Source organism: Salmo trutta, chromosome 6, assembly GCF_901001165.1.
Source record: "Salmo trutta chromosome 6, fSalTru1.1, whole genome shotgun sequence".
Classification (NCBI taxonomy): Eukaryota; Metazoa; Chordata; class Actinopteri; order Salmoniformes; family Salmonidae; genus Salmo; species Salmo trutta.
Genome location: NC_042962.1, coordinates 28373423 through 28395248, shown reverse-complemented (window position 1 = coordinate 28395248; position 21826 = coordinate 28373423). Strand labels below are relative to the sequence as shown.

Below are 21826 nucleotides of genomic sequence, written 5' to 3'. Positions count from 1 at the left end.
ATCTTCAATATGCACCTCGGAATTGGATAAGGATACTCGCAGTTGCGTCCCCGATGTGACGGTCTTCACTTGTAGCCTGTGAGAAAGACCTGATCATGTGATGGAGAGCCATGTGAGTGAGAGGCGCTTCGGATTGCGCAGAACTCGAGAAGGGCACAACTCAGCAGTCCAGGCCGCAAAAGGCATGGATTTATTAGACTGTGTGCAGAAGCCAGGAGATGCCAAATGTGTTTATGTTAATTAAACGGTCAATTACCGTGAGACAGACAGTTATTCGCTTGACAATCACCGGCTGACAAAATTTTGTGACCGCCACAGCCCTAGTAAGGTCCCTCAGTCGAGCGGTGAATTTCAAACACAGATACAACCACAAAGACCAGGGAGGTACAGGTGTCCTTCCTAACTCAGTTGCTGGAAAGGAAGGAAACCGCCCAAGGATTTCAACATGAGGCCAATGGTGACTTTATAACAGTTACAGAGTTTAATTGCTGTGATACGAGAAAGCTAAGGATGGATCAACAACATTGTAGTTACGCCACAATACCAACCTAACTGACAGAGTGAAAATAAGGAAGCCTGCACAGAATAAAAATATTCCAAAACATCCATCCTGTTTGAAACAAGGAACTAAAGTAATCCAATACAACACATTACTGAGTACCACTATCCATATTGTCAAGCATAGTGGTGGCTGCATCATGGTATGGCTAACCTTGTAATCGTTAAGGACTGGGGAGTTTTTCAGGATAAAAAAAATAAACGGAATGGAGCTAAGCACAGGCAAAATCCTTGAGGAAAACCTTTTTCTGTTTGCTTTCCACCAGACGCTGGGAGATGAATTCATCTTTCAGCAAGACAATAAACTAAAACACAAGGCCAAATATACACTGGAGTTGTTTACCAAGATGACAGTGAATGTTCCTGAGTGGCCGAGTTAGTTTTGACTTAAATCTGCTTGAATATCTTTGGCAAGACCTGAAAATGGTTGTCTAGCAACGATCAAAAACCAATTTCACAGAGCTTGAATAATGTTGAAAAGAATAATGGGCAAATGTTTGCTTGCCAGCGAATTCCAGTCAGAATAGTTTTTGGTATTTGCTAGATGTTCGACATGATATTGTAATTTATTGTATGTATCTGGACCCTTCTGGACCCATTTAGCAAGGCCAATGACAGCAGCTATTAAACAAAATTAAACAGAGCAAAACAACAGTTGGTTGGAGTACAGAAACCACAATCCCAAGGGCACAATGAGACAGAGAGAAAGAGAAGGTAAGACTACAGCATTGGTTTTGATCATCTGTATCTTTTTATTACCAAACACGATGATCTCAGACTCATATGATTTAATTTACACTTGAAATGCAGTCAAATTGTAGTCAATAAAAAGTTCAGAATGAAAGATTTATACTATAATTACATTTGATCTGGGCTTTAAGAGACATTATGCTGCATGACATTGCCAAGTTGGTAATGCACACCACATGCACTGGAAGAGAGTCCACTTAAAACCAGTCCACACTGGTTGGAATGGTAAAACGAATGTGTAAGTCATGTTCCAGGTTAAATTAATATTGACTCTTACATGCACACTCATGGTTTCCCTTAATATGCTCTAAAGAAGAAAATAGTATATAGATTTCCATTTACATGACACCATGAAAAACTGTATGTCTTTGTGAGCCAATAATAGACTGACAATTACTGCTAAGAGGACCCATAAACCCAAAGAGATCTTCATTTTCCATGCCATGGGATACAAAACAACCAGGTTGCAATCTAAAATCGTAGTAGTGTATTGAATTCCATTTAAAATGACAGCATGTCTTGTCTTCTGCTCTCAGAACATGGACATTACAACCAGTCACCAGATACACTTACCTTAACATTTCAATCAATAGCTGAGCTAAACTTCAACCTTGGCTATAGCCTGTCCTGTTTATTAGATAGTTACTCCTACCATGTCTGTGTTCCGAGAGCAGAAGACAAGGTTGAAGTTTAGCTATTGAGTGAAATGTTACGGTAAGTGTATCTGGTGACTGGTTCTTTGGTGATGATTCAGTCAATGTGACTCGTTTTAGGAAACTAGGCGTATGTCGCACTACATCACAGGAGAGGTATTTGGACGTAAACATAATTTTTTTAAATCAAAATGTGTTTTTTGCTAGAAATTCCTTCTGGAACATGTGGATTCTCATGTGCCTTAATAACAAACTTGTATCCATCCGTAAATGCGAATAAAAAATTTAAATTACGAGCCTAATTGGTTTAGCCACGGAAAAAGCAAGGAACCTTCCCGCTACGCATGATTGGCTGAGATAATGGATCGGCTGAACATGCCGGGAGATGAGTTTGGATTGGTCGGCCATGTAGCATGCTTCTGTCTATAACGTGAGCTGCTCAGTATGTGTTGATAGTCCTTTCTACCGCGCCGTTTTTGAAAGATATAACGTTAGCCATCGAGAAATACACAAGTTTTGCTACTTTTCTCAACAATATTGATGCCCTGAATTTAGCAGGTGCTATCGACAGATCAGTTGGAAAAAGTGATGGGCTACTTTCTGCGCACGCCAGTCAGTGTGAACCGGAGTGACTTGACACAATACTGTCCAAACAAGATGTAGCTACAAACAAAACTGAGTTAAATGGTTCCAGTCTGCAGTGAAGCTTTCATCCATGTATACGGGAAAGAGTCTAGCTACATTTTCAGATATTATAAGTTTCTAATTTGCTCAGAAAGTCGTTTTCATTGCAAGTTAAAGTGTACTGTTAGCTGTACGTCTAGACAATAGTGACCCATCCACTTAGCTAGATGTGGCTGAGGGGTGGTTATAGCATTTCCTTCACATGACCCATCAATTTCACATGACCCATCAAGTGTGTCGGGTAAGCGTCATCTAATAATTATACAATATTTTTATCTGGACACTTCCTGTTTTTGATACTGCTACTACGCAAGTAACCATTTCACTGTACTGTTTACACAATGTGTATCCTGTGCATATGACAAATCAACATTGTTTTTATTTGATATAGTGTGTGTTTACTAGAGATGGTAATGTGAAGAATAACATGACCTGCACCAAAGTCAGATTAGGATATAGGCCAAGGACTAGATAGTGTATTTTTACCTGGAGGTTTCCTTATTGTAGGCTACTACTTTTACCACTTTTAGTCTTGAAACCTTTGGTTGTTTACTAAACTACTCACTCTGTTTAGCACATGGCCTTACATGTGCATCCTTAAAGAGATGGGTGCGGCTAAGGCTTAAGAGGGTGTGAACGATCCTGAATGGGTGGAGACAAAGAAGAGCTCTCCAGTAGGTGTACCAAATCATTCAAGGGACGTTTTCTCAAAAGTGGGGTTACAAGTTTATCAACTTTCAAAGCAGAATTACTTTTCCATTGTTCCATTTTCTAGCGCTGAGTTTCTACTTTTATCCAAAGTAAAAAACAATTTCAAATGATGCTACGTAAGACCGAATCGAGGTGGTCGGTCACAAATGTATACAGCACAAGTTCACATGAGTATTGGCTATGGCACAGTAGTGTGTGCAGAGTATCTGTTGTTTTTATGCTTCAGAGCTGCTGCAGTCAGCCCCATTGGTAGTGGAGGGGTACTGGTACAGAGGGTTTGGGAAGGACAGTTTGGCATCTCTCCGGACTGGACCCTGCAGAACACACACACAGCATTACAATTTGACAGAGAGACAGTGAGACAGTTGGCAGACAGTTCAACAAGAGATAGAAGCCTACCTCCCACTCTGCATCCCTCCTCCAGGGGTAGACACTGATGGGAAGCCCAGGACCCTCCCTCGTCTTGGGGTTAAGTCTAGGGCAAGTTCCCAGACTGGGGAGCTGAAGGGAGAGAAATAGTGAGAGACAATAGAGGAACTACATTTGTCTCTAATCACTCAAACTACACCTCTGACTTCTTTTTGTTTCTAAAGGTTGCTCTTTATACAGAGTGAGCTCATGATAACATTTCCCAGTGACATCAGTCATAATCTTTTTCCTTGTCAAATAGGCTGTGTCTCAAATGCCAGTATTCCCTCTATAGTGCATCACTATTGACCAGGCCCATAGGGCTCTGATCAAAAGTAGTCCACTATATCGGGAATAGGGTGCCATTTGGGCGACACCCATAGACTCCTCTCCTGTCCACTTCTCTGTGGATAAAGTGAGTGTTGTTCGCTGTGTGATTGAGGTACCCTCTGTGTTGTAGCCTGTTATAGTATGCACAACGGAGAGACTGATGAACCACACATACCTCTACCCGTCACAGCAGAAATCAACACCCTCCTGCGCACACACACACACACACACACACACACACATGCACATACACACACACGCGCACGGACACAGAGAGCCAAATGCATGCACACCAGCACACACGCGTGCAATGTTGTGACCCCCGTCATCGACACTGTGACAGTGATGACTCTCACAATCACTCCCGCTTTTACTACCGCTCAGTGCTCAGTAGCACACACACAAATATAAACACACTTCAGAAAATGACAGCCATCTCCTGAGTGAAATTGCTGTGATGGCATCTACTCCCCTGCAGGGTACCTTCTCGGTGGTGGTAGAGGAGAGAATGATTGCACACACGCGCACACACACACACACACACACGCATGCATGCACACGCACGCGCACACACGCGTATCATTGATGAGGCGGAGGTGTAGGGCTTTGCAGACATTCCACTGACCACAATTACAATCACGTCTGAGAAAGATGTCATCCACCCACACACAAACGAAATGAGTATCTAATGAATTCTAGATCATATGGTTTAAGAATGATACATTTTATATGGGAGCTTGATTGTCATTGAACAGAGAAAGGGGGTGTGCTAACCTCTGCCCTCCAATCAAAGGCTGGGTTGTCCATCGCCTCAAAGTCCTTCAGGTCATGTTTGCTGTGGAAGCAGATGAAAATCGGATTCGTATTTTTTAGTAACAGTAATAATAATAACAGCAACAACAGCGATAATGGGGCGGCAGGTAGCCTAGTGGTTAGAGCGTTAGGCCAGTAACCGAAAGGTTGCTGGATCGAATTCCTGAGCTGACAAAGGTAAAAATCAAGACAGATCACACAGGTGTTTGACTGAAATCACAGTATTTTCCGACGTCATTCATGAAAGCAACGTCATAACCATCTCCTTTATCAACATTAACATCCTAACCAGTGACTTACTTCAAAGAGTGTCTCTTCAGGAATACAAACAGGATAATAATACCAATAATCAGCAGGGTCAGTCCAATGGCAATGCCAGCATACACAGTCTCTATGGGTAAGACAAATACATGGATTTACAATCAATAAACACCCCAGAGACTCACAGTCTTAAGGTACATAAAGGGTTTCAACATTCTGGTAAGTTTCCCAAAGTTCCCAAGTTATCCTGAAATCCTGGTTGGAGGATTCCTGTATATCCTGCTTATTCCCTCCTGATACCGGAAAAATTCCAACTGCAATTTATGGAAAACCTTGGAATTTTCAGAAGGTTACCAGAATTTTGCAACCCTAAGTTCATATAATAATAGGGTATGTCCGTATTACCTAGTCCAGAATCCTCTGGCAGGGCCGTTGAGATTGAGGAAGAGGGAGAGGGCTTTTGTCTCACGCTGCAACGGTTTCCTGTCCAACCATCCTGGCACCTGGAAAGGGTTAATATTAAGGTGAAGGGAGAACCGGCCACCTCTTCCCTCCATTCTACTGGCCAGTCACTTGATAACAAGATGAATGGATTTGCTACCAATGGGACTATCGAAACTGAAATATTCTTTGGTTTTCTGAAACATGGCTGTCTGACAAGATACCCCCGATGGCTATCCAACTCGTTGGATTCTCCATTCACCATGCCGACCAGACAGGGAAAATTGAGGGGGGGGGGGGGGGGGGGGGAGATGCCTCTTCATCAACAACAACTGGTGTGCTGACTCGAGTGCAGTAGAAGTGAAATAGAAGTGTCAACCCATTGTTCACCTGTCTTAGAATACCTAGTGGTCAAATGCTGACCCTTTTACCACACGAGGGAGTTTTCAGCTGTTATATGCATTCCACTTTAGGACAAGACAAATAACAATCTGGCACTTAAGAAACTGTACTAGGCTATAACCATCCAGAGGCTGCTTTTCTGGTTGCCTGCGATTTTAATTCAGCATCATTAAGACACTTCTTCAACACTTCTCCCTTGCCACTAGGGGTGATACAGTCTAGAGCACTGTTATTCTACCCACAAGCATGCATACATCCCCCGTCCGCCGTTCGGCAAATCAGATCATGACTCAGTACACCTGCTTCCTGTTTACAAGCAGAAGCTCAAACAGGAATTACCCGTGACTTGCATTGTTGAGAAATGTTCTCCAGAATCAGACATTATGCTACAGGACTGCTTTGCTAGCGCTGATTGGAATATGTTTCGGGACTCTGCCGATGACATCGACAAGCTAACCACCTCCGTCATCGGCTTCATTAGGAAATGCATCGGCAACGTTGTCCCCATAGGATAGGGCTACCACACACAGAGCTATTGCAGACGACCCTGAGGCTACGGCTGAGGACAGGAACAAGTACAAGAAGTCCCACTATGATCTCCACAAAGTCATCAAACGAGCAAAAGGACAATACAGGAATAAAGTGGAATCATATTACACAGGCTCCGACGTGCGCCGCATGTGGCAGGGGCTACAGTCCATTACGGATTACAACGATGCCTCTCTACCAGACGAGCTCAATGCATTTTATGCACGCTTTGACAACAACAACATCGTGCCGGGTGTGAGGGCCGCCACCAACCCAGAAGATTGGGTGATCTCGCTCTTCGAGGCTGATGTGAGTGGAGTCTTGAATCAGGTCAATACCCACAAGGCCGCAGGGCCCCATGGTATTCCAGGGTGCGTTTTCAGAGCAGGCGAAGACCAGCTGGTATATTCACAGTAATTTTCGACCTCTCCTGGTCCCAGTCTGTAATCTCCACATCTTTTAAGATTACCACCATCATCCCTGTTCCCAAGAACTCTGCTATCTGTAATCGTGAAGTGCTTTGAGAGGCTGTTTATGGCTCACATCAACTCCATCATCCCAGACACCCTAGACGCACTCCAATTTGCATACCGTCCCAACAGATCCATCAATGAAGCAATCTCAACTGCACTCCACACTGCCCTCACCCACCTAGATACGAGGAATACCTATGTGAGAATGCTGTTCATTGACTACAGCTCAGCGTTCAACACCATTGTCCCCTCCAAGCTCGTCACCAAGCTTAGGACCCTGGGACTGAACACCTCCCTCTGCAACTGGATTCTGGACTTCCTGACAAGCCGACCCCAGGTGGCAAGCGTAGGCAACATCACCTCCACCACGCTGACACTCAACACTGGGGCCCCACAGGGGTGTGTGCTTAGACCCCTCCTGTACTCTCTGTTCACCCACGACTCCAACACCGTCATCAAGTTTGGTGACGACACGACGGTGGTAGGTTTGATCACCGGCGACCATGAGACAGCCTACAGGGAGGAGGTCAAGTTCCTCGGTCTCCAAATCCCTAATAGCTTAAAATAGTCCACACACGTGCGCAGTCGTGAATAAGGCGCGACAGCACCTCTTCCCCCTTAGGAGGTTGAAAAGGTTAGGCATGGCCCTCAAATCCTCCAAAAGTTATACAGCTGTACCACTGAGAGAACCTTGACTGACTGCATCACTGCTTCGTATGACAATAGCACCGCCCTCGATCGCCTGGCACTAGAGGGTGGTGTGGACAGCCCAGTACAGCTCCCTGCCATCCAAGAACTCTATATCAGGCGGTGTGAAAGGAAGGCCCAGAAAATCGTTAAAGACTCCAACCACCCAAGCCATAGACTGTTCTCTCTGTTTCCCCACGGCAAGCGGTACCAGTGCATCAAGTCTGACACCAACAGGCTCCTGAACAGCTTCTATCCCCGTGCCATAAGACTGTTAAATAGCTAACAAAAGGGCTACAAGGACTATCTGAGTTGACCTTTTGTATTTTATTCTCTCTGCACACACAGGGTCCTACACACTACACACACTGATACTCCAACACTCATACAAATACTCACTTGCTCACACACACATAATATGTACATTAATACTGACTCTACACATACCCACTCACATACAATCATCATATACACTACTGCTACTGTTTATCATATATCCTGATGTCTAGTCACCTTACCCCTATACATATTTACCTCTATCACTCCAGTATCCCTGCACATTGTAAATATGGTACTGGAACTGATCCTGTATACAGTGTCCTTCTTCTTTCTTTTGATATTTTTTTGTTTTACCTCGTTATTTTTAGTATTACGTTGTTATTGATTACTGCATTGTTGGGGTTAGAGCTTTCAAGCAAGGCATTTCACTGTACTTGTGCAGGTGGCATTGAAACTTAAAACACAAACTTCACACTGAATGTCCACACTGAATGAACGAACAAAGGCTCGGAAGAAAATAAGGAGGTGCGCCTCCTCAACGGAAAACAATGTCCTTCTTATGTGGAGAATCCCACATGGACAGTACCAGTAGGCTGAACAAGGAGCTTCATTCAGACACTTCAGTTGAGTGATTAGGGTGCCTCTCCATGTCACACTGTCTTTGAGAAAACAACACATATATCCAGGACTTCTCTTCCAAGTCCACATCTGCTTAATACCATGGCTAGTTTTTGGGGTAGAAATGTGCTACCATGGGATTTTCTAATGCAAAACAAACCTTCTTGGACAAAACATACCGCTTGCATTAAGTTGTGTTATATTCTCATTCCGAAGGGTCTCTTTGCATATTGTGTGGCAGGCTGGCAAGGCCTGTAGGCTGGGCTCTGGTCCAGCTTCTCGGAGGATCCTGCCCAGAGGACCGACATGACCTGCTAAGTCTGAACCTCTGACTCTCTGACATACATAGGCCCCAGGCACCACTACATGCTGGGGTCTCTGACTCCATATTAAAGCCTGCCGTGGCACAGCACTGCACAGTCTGTTACATAATCATGAGAGAGAGAGTGAGAGGGAGCGAGAGAGAGAAATGGGAAAGGGGCAGCTAGAGATTGAGCAAAGGGAGGGAGGATGAGAAACAGGAAAGAGGAGAGCAAAGAGAGAGAAAGGTGAGGGAGAGCGAGAGAGAGAGAGAGGGGAAAGGGAGGTGAGGGAAATAGACAGTATTTTTACTGCCAAACACCAGTGAAATATCACCTCCCCAGAGTGTGCCGATTAAAAAAAATGTGGAACCATTTGCATCTCAATGTGACATTCACATAGCATTGTGGGAAAAGACACATACTATATTCCAGTCAGTCATGTGGCTTTAGAGTGCAGGTACCAGGAAGAATGTGAAATGCCAGGTAGTAGTCAACATTAAAGAGATAGTTCACCCAAATTACAGTAGTCAGGTAAACAAAGTCAAGTAAGCAAAACCATGGATTGCTGTCTTATCTTGTCCATGGATTGCTTACAGGTTAAGGAATTTTGTCATTTGGGTGAACTTTCCCTTTTATGCTGACATCAGCAGGTAGCTATAGTAAGTATATTGCCTAATATTTAGACTAGGCGTTCTATCGAAGGCAGAATATTTTATTGAAGATTTCACAGCGGTTAACTACCACTTGTCTTGCATGTCGTCAACTCTTTCCCTTCAATATCTCAAGTTCTAGTTCCTTAGCCCAGTATGTGGTTTGTGTAAGATAAAATGTGTGTGTGTGTGTGTGTGTGTGTGTGTGTGTGTGTGTGTGTGTGTGTGTGTGTGTGTGTGTGTGTGTGTGTGTGTGTGTGTGTGTGTGTGTGTGTGTGTGTGTGTGTGTGTGTGTGTGTGTGTGTGTGGTGGGCGACCACAAAGAGTTGGAGTTGAACTCTATCCACACGGGGTCACGCTAGCCTCCCTAAATCCAACGGATTAATCTAATGTGAAGGTCTTACGCGGTCTTCCCTCAAGACAATTTGCGGTGGGGGAACGTTCAAATATTGACCAGCGAGTGTCCATTGCAAAATCCCTCTGGGAACGTTCTGGGAACGTTCTGGGAACGTTGTGCTAGTCCGTGGCGGATAAATGAGCGGTGAGCCCCCTTCTAAAATCTGTCTGGGATAAACCGAGATTCCTCCATGGTCCGCCGAGCGTGTCTTTTCCAGGGTTGGAAACAAGACTGATGGGATTTCCATGTTTGAAGGCAGAGAGAAAGAGAGCTAGAGAAAGAGAGCTAGAGAGAGAGAGAGAGAGATAGATAGAGAGAGAGAGAGATAGATAGAGAGAGAGAGAGAGCTAGAGAGAGAGAGAAAGAGAGCTAGAGAAAGAGAGCTAGAGAGAGCGATAGAGAGAGAAAGAGAGAGAGAGCGATAGAGAGAGAAAGAGAGAGAGAGAGATCTGTAGCGAGAAGGGGTCGGAAGAGAAAATAAAAATAGAAAGCATCCACTGTATATCATATGTGTGGCAGGGGGGTTGTGTGTAGTGACTGTGTGCATGTGTGTGTGTGTGTCCATGTGAATACCTGTTTGCTGTACTCATACTCACATGCACATTGGCCCATGCCTCTCCACATGGCACTCTCCATGATGCAGACAGTATCTCGGAGGGCATTCTGCAACGAGGCCAAACATGTGTTTCAACAACAACCCTCTCTCATCGTACAGAGCCAGTTGAGACCAGGGCAACGTCCCAAATCACACCCCATTCCCTTTGTAGTGCACTACTTTTGATGGGTCCTGGTCAACATAGTGCACTACATTAGGGTGCCATTTGGGATGCATACCAGCTCTTTTGGTGTAAACGATTCTTCCAATCTCCTCTCCGCCCCCCTTCTCTCCTTCTCTTGACACCACCTGTTAATCATGTCCACACCTAGGAAATGGGAAATATGATCCACGCATCCACAATGTTTCTCTGACATCACGACATGCCTGGCAGAGAGACAGGGAATTGCCTCCGGAGAGCAAAGTGGAAAAACCTCTGAAAATGTATTTTCTGAAAAACCTCTTTAGTGAGAGTGTCAACACGTTACAGGTTTTTCCTGGACCTCTCTTCCTTCACAACTGCTTTTGTCGCTACCTTTCTCTCTCTCTTCCCTTACAGGAACAACACATGATTTCACATGTGGAAACGTGTTATGGGAACACTTCTCGAGTTCACTTGTGAAATGCATGTTTTTTTTCTTCCTGAAGCGATGCTCACCTCTCTCTCTCTCTCTCTCTCTCTCTCTCTCTCTGTCTCTCTCTCTCTCTCTCTCTGACTCTCTCTGACTCTCTCTGACTCTCTCTGACTCTCTCTCTCTCTCTCTCTCTCTCTCTCTCTCTCTCTCTCTCTCTCTCTCTGTCTCTCTGTCTCTCTCTCTGTCTCTCTCTCTCTCTCTCTCTCTCTCTCTCTCTCTCTCTCTCTCTGTCTCTCTCTGTCTCTCTCTCTCTCTCTCTCTCTCTCTCTCTCTCTCTCTCTCTCTCTCTCTCTCTCTCTCTCTCTGTCTCTCTCCTCACTTTCGTCTCAACAGCATTGCTTATCTGGATTGTTCAAGTGTTGGAAATTATATCTCAGACCTGAATCCACTTAATCCTCCAATCACTGTATGGAGCGATTTGTCCAATCCCTAATCGTGTAACTCCAGGGTTGCATTTCAGGTGGATTCCAACCAAATGGGCGGTTCCGTTTGGTTTAATTTCTCGAAGGCAACAGAAAAGCTGAGGTTTTGAAGATTTTGGCACTGCACAGAATGACCTATGAGGTGTGCTTTGAAGGCAGAATTGCTGTAGTTGAGAATGTCATTACAGCCAAAGTTGGCACATTTGAAAGCCACAAATGGAACAGAGTAAAGTTGGGAAAATAATAATACATTGGAAATGCAAAGATGGACCTTTACAGTGGGAGCCAGGAGAACTTTATTAATCCCCCCCCAACACCCTCCGCCCCATCTGACAGACCATGTAACATAAGAAAAAGGGAGACAATATGAAAGACCGTTCAAGTACTGCAATTCAAAAATATTGGAGGAAACAGTCTAAGCTGAGACGTCCAGTTGGAGGAAAGACGAAGATAGAGTATGGGTGTGAGAGAGACAAAGAGAGAGAGGGAGACATAAGAGGGTGTGAGAGAGAGAGAAAGAGGGTGTGAGAGAGAGGTGTGAGAGAGAGCGAGAGAGTGTGAGAGAGAGAGAGAGAGAGAGAGAGAGAAAGAGAGGGTGTGAGAGAGAGAGAGAGTGTGAGAGAGAGAGGTGTGAGAGAGCGAGAGAGTGTGTGAGAGAGAGAGGGTGTGAGAGAGAGAGAGAGAGAGAGTGAGAGAGAGAGGTGTGAGAGAGCGAGAGAGTGTGAGAGAGAGAGAGAGAGAGAGGACAAAGTATAGTAGAAGCAGTCAAACGTTACCATGGCAGCTGGACTCGTCAGAGTCAAAGGGTAGACAGTCAACGATCTGGTCACAGCGCTTCTGGAGCGGGACACAACTGGACGGACTCTCGCACACCAGAGACCCCAACGCACACTGTTTGAGCGCTGGGGAGGAAGAGGGAGATAGAGAAAGTGAGCTCTGTTTTCAATCACTTTCAGTGTATTATTTAACACAATAGTGCTAAGAGAAGAGGAGCGTTCACACACTGGTTTAAATAAAAATATTTCATAATCCATAATCAGGTACAACTGAGTATGAGTGCGAAGGTGAGGCTGTGAAAACACTTATGGATTCTAACTGTAAATGTCATGTTCTGGCACCGTATTTTTCTTATGTAATTACAGGGTAACGACACACGTGCGCACGCACACACACACATAATCCCCACCTACACCTACACACACACACACACAATCCCCCCCTCAACACACACAGGCAAGGACCCTTACGGCAGCTGTATTCATCCTCTCCGTAGGGGCAGTCAGAGACTCCATCGCATCGTAGTAGGGAGGGGAGACAGGTGTTGTCAAAACACTGGTACTGGTCAGGGTGTGGACAGTGGTCCTGGGGGGGCAGGGTGCCTGGGACCAGGCTGGGACACTGCTCCTCATCTGACTGGTCAGCACAGTCCTCCTCCCCATCACACCTCCAGGACAGAGGGACACACTGGAAGGAGTGGACACACTGGAACTGACCCGCGCCACAGGTCAGAGGCTCTGGAGTCACAGGACCTGTGAGAAAACACACATGGGAGTTGATGTTGTCTTTAATGGTCCAGCTATTACACATGAACAAACACAACAATGCTAATGTTCTCTATGATCCTCATGTCTGCGTCCCAAATGGCACCTTATTACCCCTAGGGCGTGTAGGGCTTTGGTCAAAAGTAGTGCCCAAAAACGGGTGCCATTTCAGCCGCATCCCATGTGAGAGGTGACTGTATACAGCTGAGGAGAGGAAGCGGAGGAAGCTACAGTAGCTAGAGGAGGGAAGGGGAGGGAGGGGTGTGTGAAAACAACACAATACAAATGTAATTGCTTTTCTCCCCCATTGCTCTCTCCTCTCCCCCAGCGACAAACCCAGACTCCACAGTGCATTTATACAGGCCCGCAGGCCAACAGGCTTCATTAGTTCACTACACTACTCTACTCTCCCCCCGGGCACAATGGAACCCGTTTATTGTGAGGGAGGGAGGGAGGGAGGCAGGGAAGAGGAGAGAGAGATGTGCACATCAGAGGAAATGGCAGGAATGTAGGGTGTCAAGTCGGGTAAAGGAAAGGAAAGGAGCAGAGGGAGGAGGAGAGAACGGAAGAGAGGGAGAGAAAATATAACCGAGGAGTGAAATGGGGAAGGGAGAGCGAGAGAACATGACAAAGAGAAGAGAACTCTTACCTCCCACCACACACTCAGTGGTAAAGGAGATGTCATCCAGGGCGATGTCCGTCCACACGTCACCCCCCACTTCTGCTTGGAAGGTCACTCTGAAGGGGGTTGTGTTGGACAGGATCACACTTGCGTAGGACCACCGGTCGCCATGGTTACCACTGGCGGCCCACATTAACAGGCGGGTCCCGCTTGAGCCGACAGTGTAGACCTGAGTGACACGCCAGTGAGATTACAGCGCTATAAATGTCACTTATCTGTGGCTTAACAAGGGACACACACACTTATTGTAACAACCACAGAGCGTGGAGGACAGGGATCCACGACTCCAGTTATTTATTTTTGTAAATATATACAGTACCAGTCAAAAGTTTGGACAAACCTACTCATTGAAGGGTTTTTCTTTATTTTTACTATTTTCTACATTGTAGAATAATAGTGAAGACATCAAAACTATGAAATAACACATATGAAATCATGTAGTAAACAAAAAAATGTTAAACAAATCAAAATGTATTTTAGATTTTAGATTCTTCAAAGTAGCCACCCTTTGCCTTCATGACAGCTTTGCACACTCCTGGCCTTCTCTCAACCAGCTTCACCTGGAACGCTTTTCCAACAGTCTTGAAGGAGTTCCCACATATGCTGAGCACTTGTTGGCTGCTTTTCCTTTACTCAGGGATCCAACTCATTCCAAACCATCTCAAATGGGTTGAGGTCGGGTGATTGGAGAGGCCAGGTCATCTGATGCAACACTCCATCACTCTACTTCTTGGTCAAATAGCCCTTACACAGCCTGGAGGTGTGTTGGGTCATTGTCCTGTTGAAAAACAAATGATAGTCCCACTAAGCGCAAACCAGATGGCAAATCGCTGCAGAATGCTGTGGTAGCCATGCTGGTTAAGTGTGCCTTGAATTCTAAATAAATCACTGACAGTGTCAACAGCAAACCATCCCCACACCATCACACCTCCTCCATGCTTCACAGTGGGAACTACACATTCGGAGATCATCCGGTCACTTACTCTGTGTCTCACAAAGACACAGTGGTTGGAACCAGAACTCTCAAATTTGGACTCCTCAGACAAAAGGACAGTGCATGTCAGAGCAAAAACCAAGCTATGAGGTCAAAGGAATTGTCTTTAGAGCTCCAAGATAGGATTCTGTCGAGGCACAGATCTGGGGAAGGGTACCAAGAAATGTCTGCAACATTGAAGGTCCTCAAGAACACAGTGGCCTCCATCATTTTTAAATGGAAGAAGTTTGGAACCACCAAGACTCGATTGCCAAGACTCGACCGGCCAAACTGAGCAATCGGGGGAGAAGGGCCTTGGTCAGGGAGGTGACCAAGAACCCGATGGTCACTCTGACAGAGGTCCAGTGTTCCTCTGTGGAGAAGGAAGAACCTTCCAGAAGTACAACCATCTCTGCAGCACTTCATCAATCAGGCCTTTATGGTAGAGCAGCCAGACGGAGGCCACTCCGCAGTAAAAGGCACATGACAGCCCACTTGGAGTTTGCCAAAAGGTACCTAAAGGACTCTCAGATCATGAGAAACAAGATTCTCTGGTCTGATGAAACCAAGATTGAACTCTTTGGCCTGAATGCCAAGCATTACGTGTGGAGGAAACCTGGCACCATCCCTACGGTGAAGCATGGTGGTGGCAGCATCATGCTGTAGGGATGTTTTTCAGCGGCAGGGACTGGGAGACTAGTCAGGATCGAGGAAAAGATGAATCGAGCAAAGTACAGAGATATGCTTGATGAAAACATGCTCCTGAGTGCTCAGGACCTCAGACTGAAGCAAAGGTTTGCCTTCCAACAGGACAGCGACCCTAAGCACACAGCCAAGACAACGCAAGAGTGTCTTCAGGACAAGTTTCTGAATGTTCTTGAGTGGCCAAGCCAGAGCCCGGACTTGAACCCGATCGAACATCTCTGGAGAGACCTGAAAATAGCTGTGCAGCAACGCTCTCAATCCAACCTGACAGAGCTTGAGAGAATCTGCAGAGAAGAATGGGAGAAACTCCTCAAATATAGGTGTGCCAAGCTTGTAGCATCATACCCAAGAAGACTCGAGGCTCTAATCGCTGCCAAAGGTGCTTCAACAAAGTTTTGAGTAAAGGGTCTGAATGCGTATGTAAATGTGATTTCTAAAAACCTGTTTTTGCTTTGTAATTATGGCGTATTGTGTGTAGATTGATGAGGGAAAAAACGGTCAATTTTAGAATAAGACTGTAAGGTAACAAAATGTGCAAAAAGGCAAGGGGTCTGAATACTTACCGAATGCACTGTATTTGCCATATATTTTAACTGTGCTGTGATGTTTTATAAAAGTTCTGAACCGTTCTATTCTCATATTTTCTACAGATTGTAAATGAAAGATAAACATATTTGCTCAGGGTATTATTATATTATTGATCGATTGACTATGACTTTTTAAATGACCCAGCAATGCTATTTGCAAAGTTAGCTCCAGGTAAATGTTGCAATTCTTTAGCCATTCCTGAACATCAAAAACAAGCTACATATGGACTGTACCAAAACAAATGATCTAATAATGCTGTCTCTTTGCAGCAAAATCTGCAGACCTGGGAAGGTTGTCTGTCTGTCTGTCTGTCTGTCTGTCTGTCTGTCTGTCTGTCTGTCTGTCTGTCTGTCTGTCTGTCTGTCTGTCTGTCTGTCTGTCTGTCTGTCTGTCTGTCTGTCTGTCTGTCTGTCTGTCTGTCTGTCTGTCTGTCTGTCTGTCTGTCTGTCTGTCTGTCTGTCTGTCTGTGTATAAATAACATTCCATTGGTTGCAAGAATAAGTTTTGAATCCTGCATCGTTTTGTGTATCAGTTTATAAACCATGTGCCATTGAATCGATACATTGAAAATCTCTTCCCAACTATTTTGAAATTTATATGGCACAGCTGTCAATTTTTTGGTTCTTAAATTAATCTGGTATACTTTTTTTATTCATCACAATTTTTTTTAACCAATTTTGGTCTTTAATGCAGGGCCGACAGACAAGTTCCTTACTTTCTCCCCGTTCCACTTGCCGCTTCCATTTTTTCATTAAAATTAGTTGGTTGTAATTTTGAGTACAGCAAATGTTTCCATATATTTTTGTTAGCTGCATGTGGGACATAACACCACCAGTCCTATTTATTATATAATTTATAAAGATTATAACGTTTTTTTTTTCTCCCAAAATATATTTATTTTTTATCAATTAGTATATTTGAGTTTAACCATAATATTTGTTGTAATATTTGTTCTATCTTTTCTGGTGGATTAAACTGATATTGCAACGAACTTCAGTTTTATCCACTGAAAAAGACAGAACAAATATTACAACAAAATGATTTATTAAGGCATGACGTAAAGGGGAAATTCAGGTTATTACTACTTAATGTTAGATGGTTCTTCAGCCTGAAAGTAATCTTTAGGCAAGGAGAATCGGTAGTCCATGGTTCGGTTTTCCTAAAACAGCTAGCTTCATAACAAAGGAAGTTATGGGGGAACCATCTATGTAAAATACTGAACTACCTTTAAGCTTTCCTCCTACCTTTAACGTCCCCATCCTGTCTGATCCATGCATGTAGAACCAGAATCGTAGGTGACATAGGCCAATACTGGCTGGGAATGGGTTCCGCGTCGTAACCTTGGCGATGTCACCTTCTTTCTCTGTGGCAGAGTGCACATACAGAAACTTCCCTTCTCCACCTGTAGATCATGGAGAGAAATATGGAACCACATACGTCTCTAGTCATTTCTCCAGTTGTGAGTCAAATCAAATGTGTTGGAGACTAGCTATGTTTATAGGTTTAAACTCAGACCCAGAATATTTCCTGATAAAGTGATATGACAACTCTCTGCCCTAAATGTGAACAGCATCGGACCGCCCAAAACAACTGGAAGCCAAAGAACATTTTGTGAAGACAGTGTTACTGTCTAAAAGCCTGTTTCCTGCAGACATGCAGTGCTGAGAGGATTCTTCTGATCTGGTTTTATTTAGTCTCTTAGACTGAGACTGAGAGGCCACTGAGGCGACGCCAGAACTAAGTGGGAGTTTTCCACATGAGCTAGAGGAGATTTGGGGTTGTCTCAATGCGTGGTGAGTCTCACACCACAATATTCCCACCTGAAATACTGTACTTCCCTGGAGAATCTTCTAGAATCTTCAAAGTTATTTATTACTAATTTCTGTCTCTTTCATTCTAGGAAAGAGCTGTGTGCTGGTTTTTATTGTCTTCTAAACTTTTAATTAGATTTTAAATCAAGGGTAAATCAGCTAATGCAAGACTAGGGGATGCATGTCCTCTCCACCCCTACCATTCTGATGGTGTGTTACTCATTTTCTTTGTGTGATGTTCTGTATTCTCTCTATTCTCTATTGTAGAGTATCTAAGCAGTGTGTGCGCGTGCGTGCGTGCGTGTGTGTGCGTGTGTGTTGCCTTAATGTGTGTATGTGATACGGCTGGCTAGGCCCATTGATCTGCCTCCCCAGTGAGATCATAAGGTCAGCCTGTGCCACAGAGCCTGGTGTCCACATTCATCTCCACGATCAATGAGTTGGGTGGCCAGTCACTACGAGCTACGTCCCAAATGGCAACCTACAATCGTTGTTATAGTGGAACACATTCATCCAGAATGTATAGCATTTTGTGTCCATACACTATTCCCTATATAGTGCACTACCTTGGACCAGAGCCTTAAGGGAATAGTTTGTGGACACAATATGTTATACAGTCTGGATGAATGTGTTCCACTATAACAACGATTGTCCTTGTAAAGTTCATGGGTCGACTTGTTGTGATGTAATGCATCATTTGATGGTGTAAAGGTCGGCTTTCTACTTGGTGTGTGTGACCCGGCACACATAAACACACACAAACAGGCATAGAAAGTCACACACACACACACACACACACACACACATACACACACTCTTCCAGGCTAACACTAACCTGGGCAGCCGTGTTCTTTTAACAGTACACAATCCAAACAGCTGTAAATACCCCTTTAGATTCCTAATAAATAGAAGAATGCCTGAATTTCCTGTGCGGAAATCCTCTCATTGCCACAGGAACATTGTCAATCTGCTCCAATGCTTTGGGAGCGTCTTAAATCTGCCACAGAAGATTGCATTCTGTGTGGTATACAGAACTAATAAGTAATAGACTCCCTGAACTCAGGCACACAGGCAGAATGATACTCCATGGCTGTGTCCCAAATGGCACCCTGTTCCCTTTTGTAGTGTACTACTTGGACCAGGGAACATAGGGCCCTGGTCAAAAGTAGAGCACTCTATAGGGAATAGGGTGGGGCGCATTTGGGACTCATGCCACTACTGTAGTGGTATAGAACCCAGAGTTTTCCCTGGAAACGTGATATGTTAGTTACGGCCTATTTGTCCTCTTCAGGTCATTTGGTCCAGAACAATTCAAGTTATATGCTATTCTACCTGTTCAGACCATGTGCACTCAGAACAAATGCTGGGTTGTTTTAATGACCCAACTGCAGGGTTGCATGCATTGGGGAACATTAGTTGGGTTGTTTTCTTTAAAAATAGCAAGGTTGGGTTGTTCATGCTGGGTTGTTGATGCCAGGTTATTGAGATATCTGTTCAGATCAGAAAACTAAAGGCATGGTTTAGAGGTGGCGTTGCTTTCAGGGGCGGTTCATCTGTTCTGTTATATTGTTAACATACGTTCAGGTTGAACACTGACAGTTTTGTAGCTTTAATGAAGTTCCATAAAAGCCAATGCAATCCCAATGTTGGGATATTTACCACTTTGTTACAATATGTAAATAATGATGTTACTAATATAACATTAGAATATACAAGGTATAAAAAGTATTTAATAGAAAATTGAAATGTGCACTGTACCAACTTAACGTGACGATCAAGAATGACATTTACTCTCACGGGTGGCAAAAAATAACTATCTGAAAGCCACGCCCCTAATAAGCCATGCCTCCTGTAAATAACATTGCATTAAAAAGACCCAGCTGCTGGGTCAGCCCAGCATGAAAGTGATATATCTCAATTGATGGTTAAATTAACCCATGTTTGGGTAATCCCAACAACCCAACATGTTGGGTTATTCACGCAACCCAACTGGCTGGGTCAAAATAACCCAGCGTGTGTTCTGTCCAATATTTACCCAGCGCTGGGTTACCATATTTTAACCCAGCTTTTTTCAGAGCGTGGTCAGTAAAATCTCAATGTCCAAGGAGGGCAGTACTGACCAGGGCTGTGGTCAAAGGGGGGTCCAGTTCCTGGGTTGTCTCTCCTCTGACCAATCCTCCAGTCAAGGTCATCATCAGGGTCCTGAGTCAGCTGGCAGGTCTCCTCCCACATGTCCTTTGGCATGTCAAAGTTACAGGCACCTGGTAGGCCTACAATGTGGCCTGGGAGCGAGAGAGAGATTGGGAAGAGCGAGAGAGCGAGAAAGAAAGAAAGACAGAGAGGGCAAAGAAATAGCAAAGTTACAGATGACTCCTTAATAGCTCTCTATTGTACAGTTCAGTACTCCCTAGTTCTGGTCCAGGGCGTTACCTGCGGCTTGCTAACCCTGAGCCATCAGCAAGCCGCATGTAACGCCCTGGACCAGAGCTAGCTCTACTCACCACAGTCTACCTCATCCGACTCGTCTGCACAGTCGGCCTTGCTGTCACACACCAGGTGGGACTCGATGCAGTCACCGCTCTGGCACACAAAGTCTGTGACCGCCGGACATGACGCTGGCACCATTGCACCTGGACCACACACAGACACACAAACACGCGTGCACACGTTCAAAACATACACTGATGTCTTTTATCATAACAAGACAGCCTTTGCTTGTTTTCTCTGTTAGAGGCTGCTTCTGCTGTGAGCCAACTACCAAGCTGAACGAACAACCCCCCCATAGTGGGTCAAAAGACAATGTTTCTGAATAAGAATCAGATTGTGTGTGCTGAGATGAGGTGAAGCTCTGGATGACAGTGTTCTCAAGGTGTGTGCCAGAGAATTTGAGCAGCCAGGAAGCTTACAGAGCAACACACACACCTCTGTGTTAAATTCAGGACCGGTTACACAACAACAAACTAGGACTACAATCAAAGTATCCTCCTGCAGCTCAGCCACTTGTTTGAGAAGAGGGAGTGCAGAACACGAGAGACGGGGATCAGGTGGATCAGAAGTGTGTGTGTATGTCAAAGGTGCTTGTACAAAGTATTGACTCAGGGGTGTGAATATCTATGTAAATTAGATATTTCCGTAATTTAGATTTCAATAAATTTGCAAAGATTTAAAAAAAAAATGTTTTTACTTTGTCATTACGGGGTATTGTGTGTTGATGGGTGTGAATTATTGTATTTTTTATTCATTTTGAACTCAGGCTGAAACACAACAAAATGTGGAATAAGTCAAGGGTATGAATACTTTCTGATGGCACTGTAAATTACAGAGTGAAAAGAAGGAAGTGTGTACAGAATAAAAATATTCAAAAACATAACTCCTGTTTGCATTAAGGCACGAAAGTAATACTCATGGTGGTGGCTAAATCATGTTATGGGTATGCTTGTCATCGGCAAGGACTAGGGAGTTTTTTAGGATAGAAATAAATAATTTAGCGAAGTACAGGCAAAATCCTAGAAGAAAACCTGGTTCTGTCTGCTTTTCAACAGACACTCTGAAACAAATTCACTTTCAGCACGACAATAACCTAAAACACAAGGCCAAATATACACTGGAGTTGCTTACCAAGACGACGTTAAATGTTCCTGAGTGGCCTAGTTACAGACATAAATCGGCTTGAAAATCTATGGGAAGTATTGAAAATGGTTGTCTAGCAATGGTCAACAACCAACTTGACAGAGCTTAAAGAGTTTAAAAAATAATAAATGGGCAAATATTGTACAATCCAGGTGTGCAAAACTCTTTATCCCAACAGACTCACAGCTGTAATCGCTGCCAAAGGTGATTCTAACATGTTTTGACTCAGGAGGTTGAATACATATCTAATCAATATTAGTGTGTTATTTTTCATCAATCTTTAAAAAAAGTATAATATG

At 44.2% G+C, this 21826-nt stretch overlaps 1 protein-coding gene across 1 annotated transcript in view; it reads right to left on the bottom strand.

Annotated features, from left to right (window-relative positions):
- Nucleotides 1-3359: 3359 nt before the first annotated feature.
- malrd1 (MAM and LDL receptor class A domain containing 1) overlaps nucleotides 3360-21826 on the bottom strand; it is a 117349-nt gene continuing 98882 nt past the window's right edge. The window contains exons 23-34 of the mRNA XM_029756079.1: nucleotides 20399-20527; nucleotides 20018-20179; nucleotides 17331-17488; nucleotides 13788-13989; nucleotides 12845-13126; nucleotides 12374-12499; nucleotides 10542-10608; nucleotides 5574-5671; nucleotides 5208-5298; nucleotides 4869-4929; nucleotides 3756-3857; nucleotides 3360-3670 (exon numbers count right to left, since the gene is read on the bottom strand). Of these exons, the coding sequence (XP_029611939.1) occupies nucleotides 3572-3670; nucleotides 3756-3857; nucleotides 4869-4929; nucleotides 5208-5298; nucleotides 5574-5671; nucleotides 10542-10608; nucleotides 12374-12499; nucleotides 12845-13126; nucleotides 13788-13989; nucleotides 17331-17488; nucleotides 20018-20179; nucleotides 20399-20527 (1577 nt within the window). The 3' untranslated portion in view covers nucleotides 3360-3571. The remainder of the gene's footprint in view (nucleotides 3671-3755; nucleotides 3858-4868; nucleotides 4930-5207; nucleotides 5299-5573; nucleotides 5672-10541; nucleotides 10609-12373; nucleotides 12500-12844; nucleotides 13127-13787; nucleotides 13990-17330; nucleotides 17489-20017; nucleotides 20180-20398; nucleotides 20528-21826) is intronic.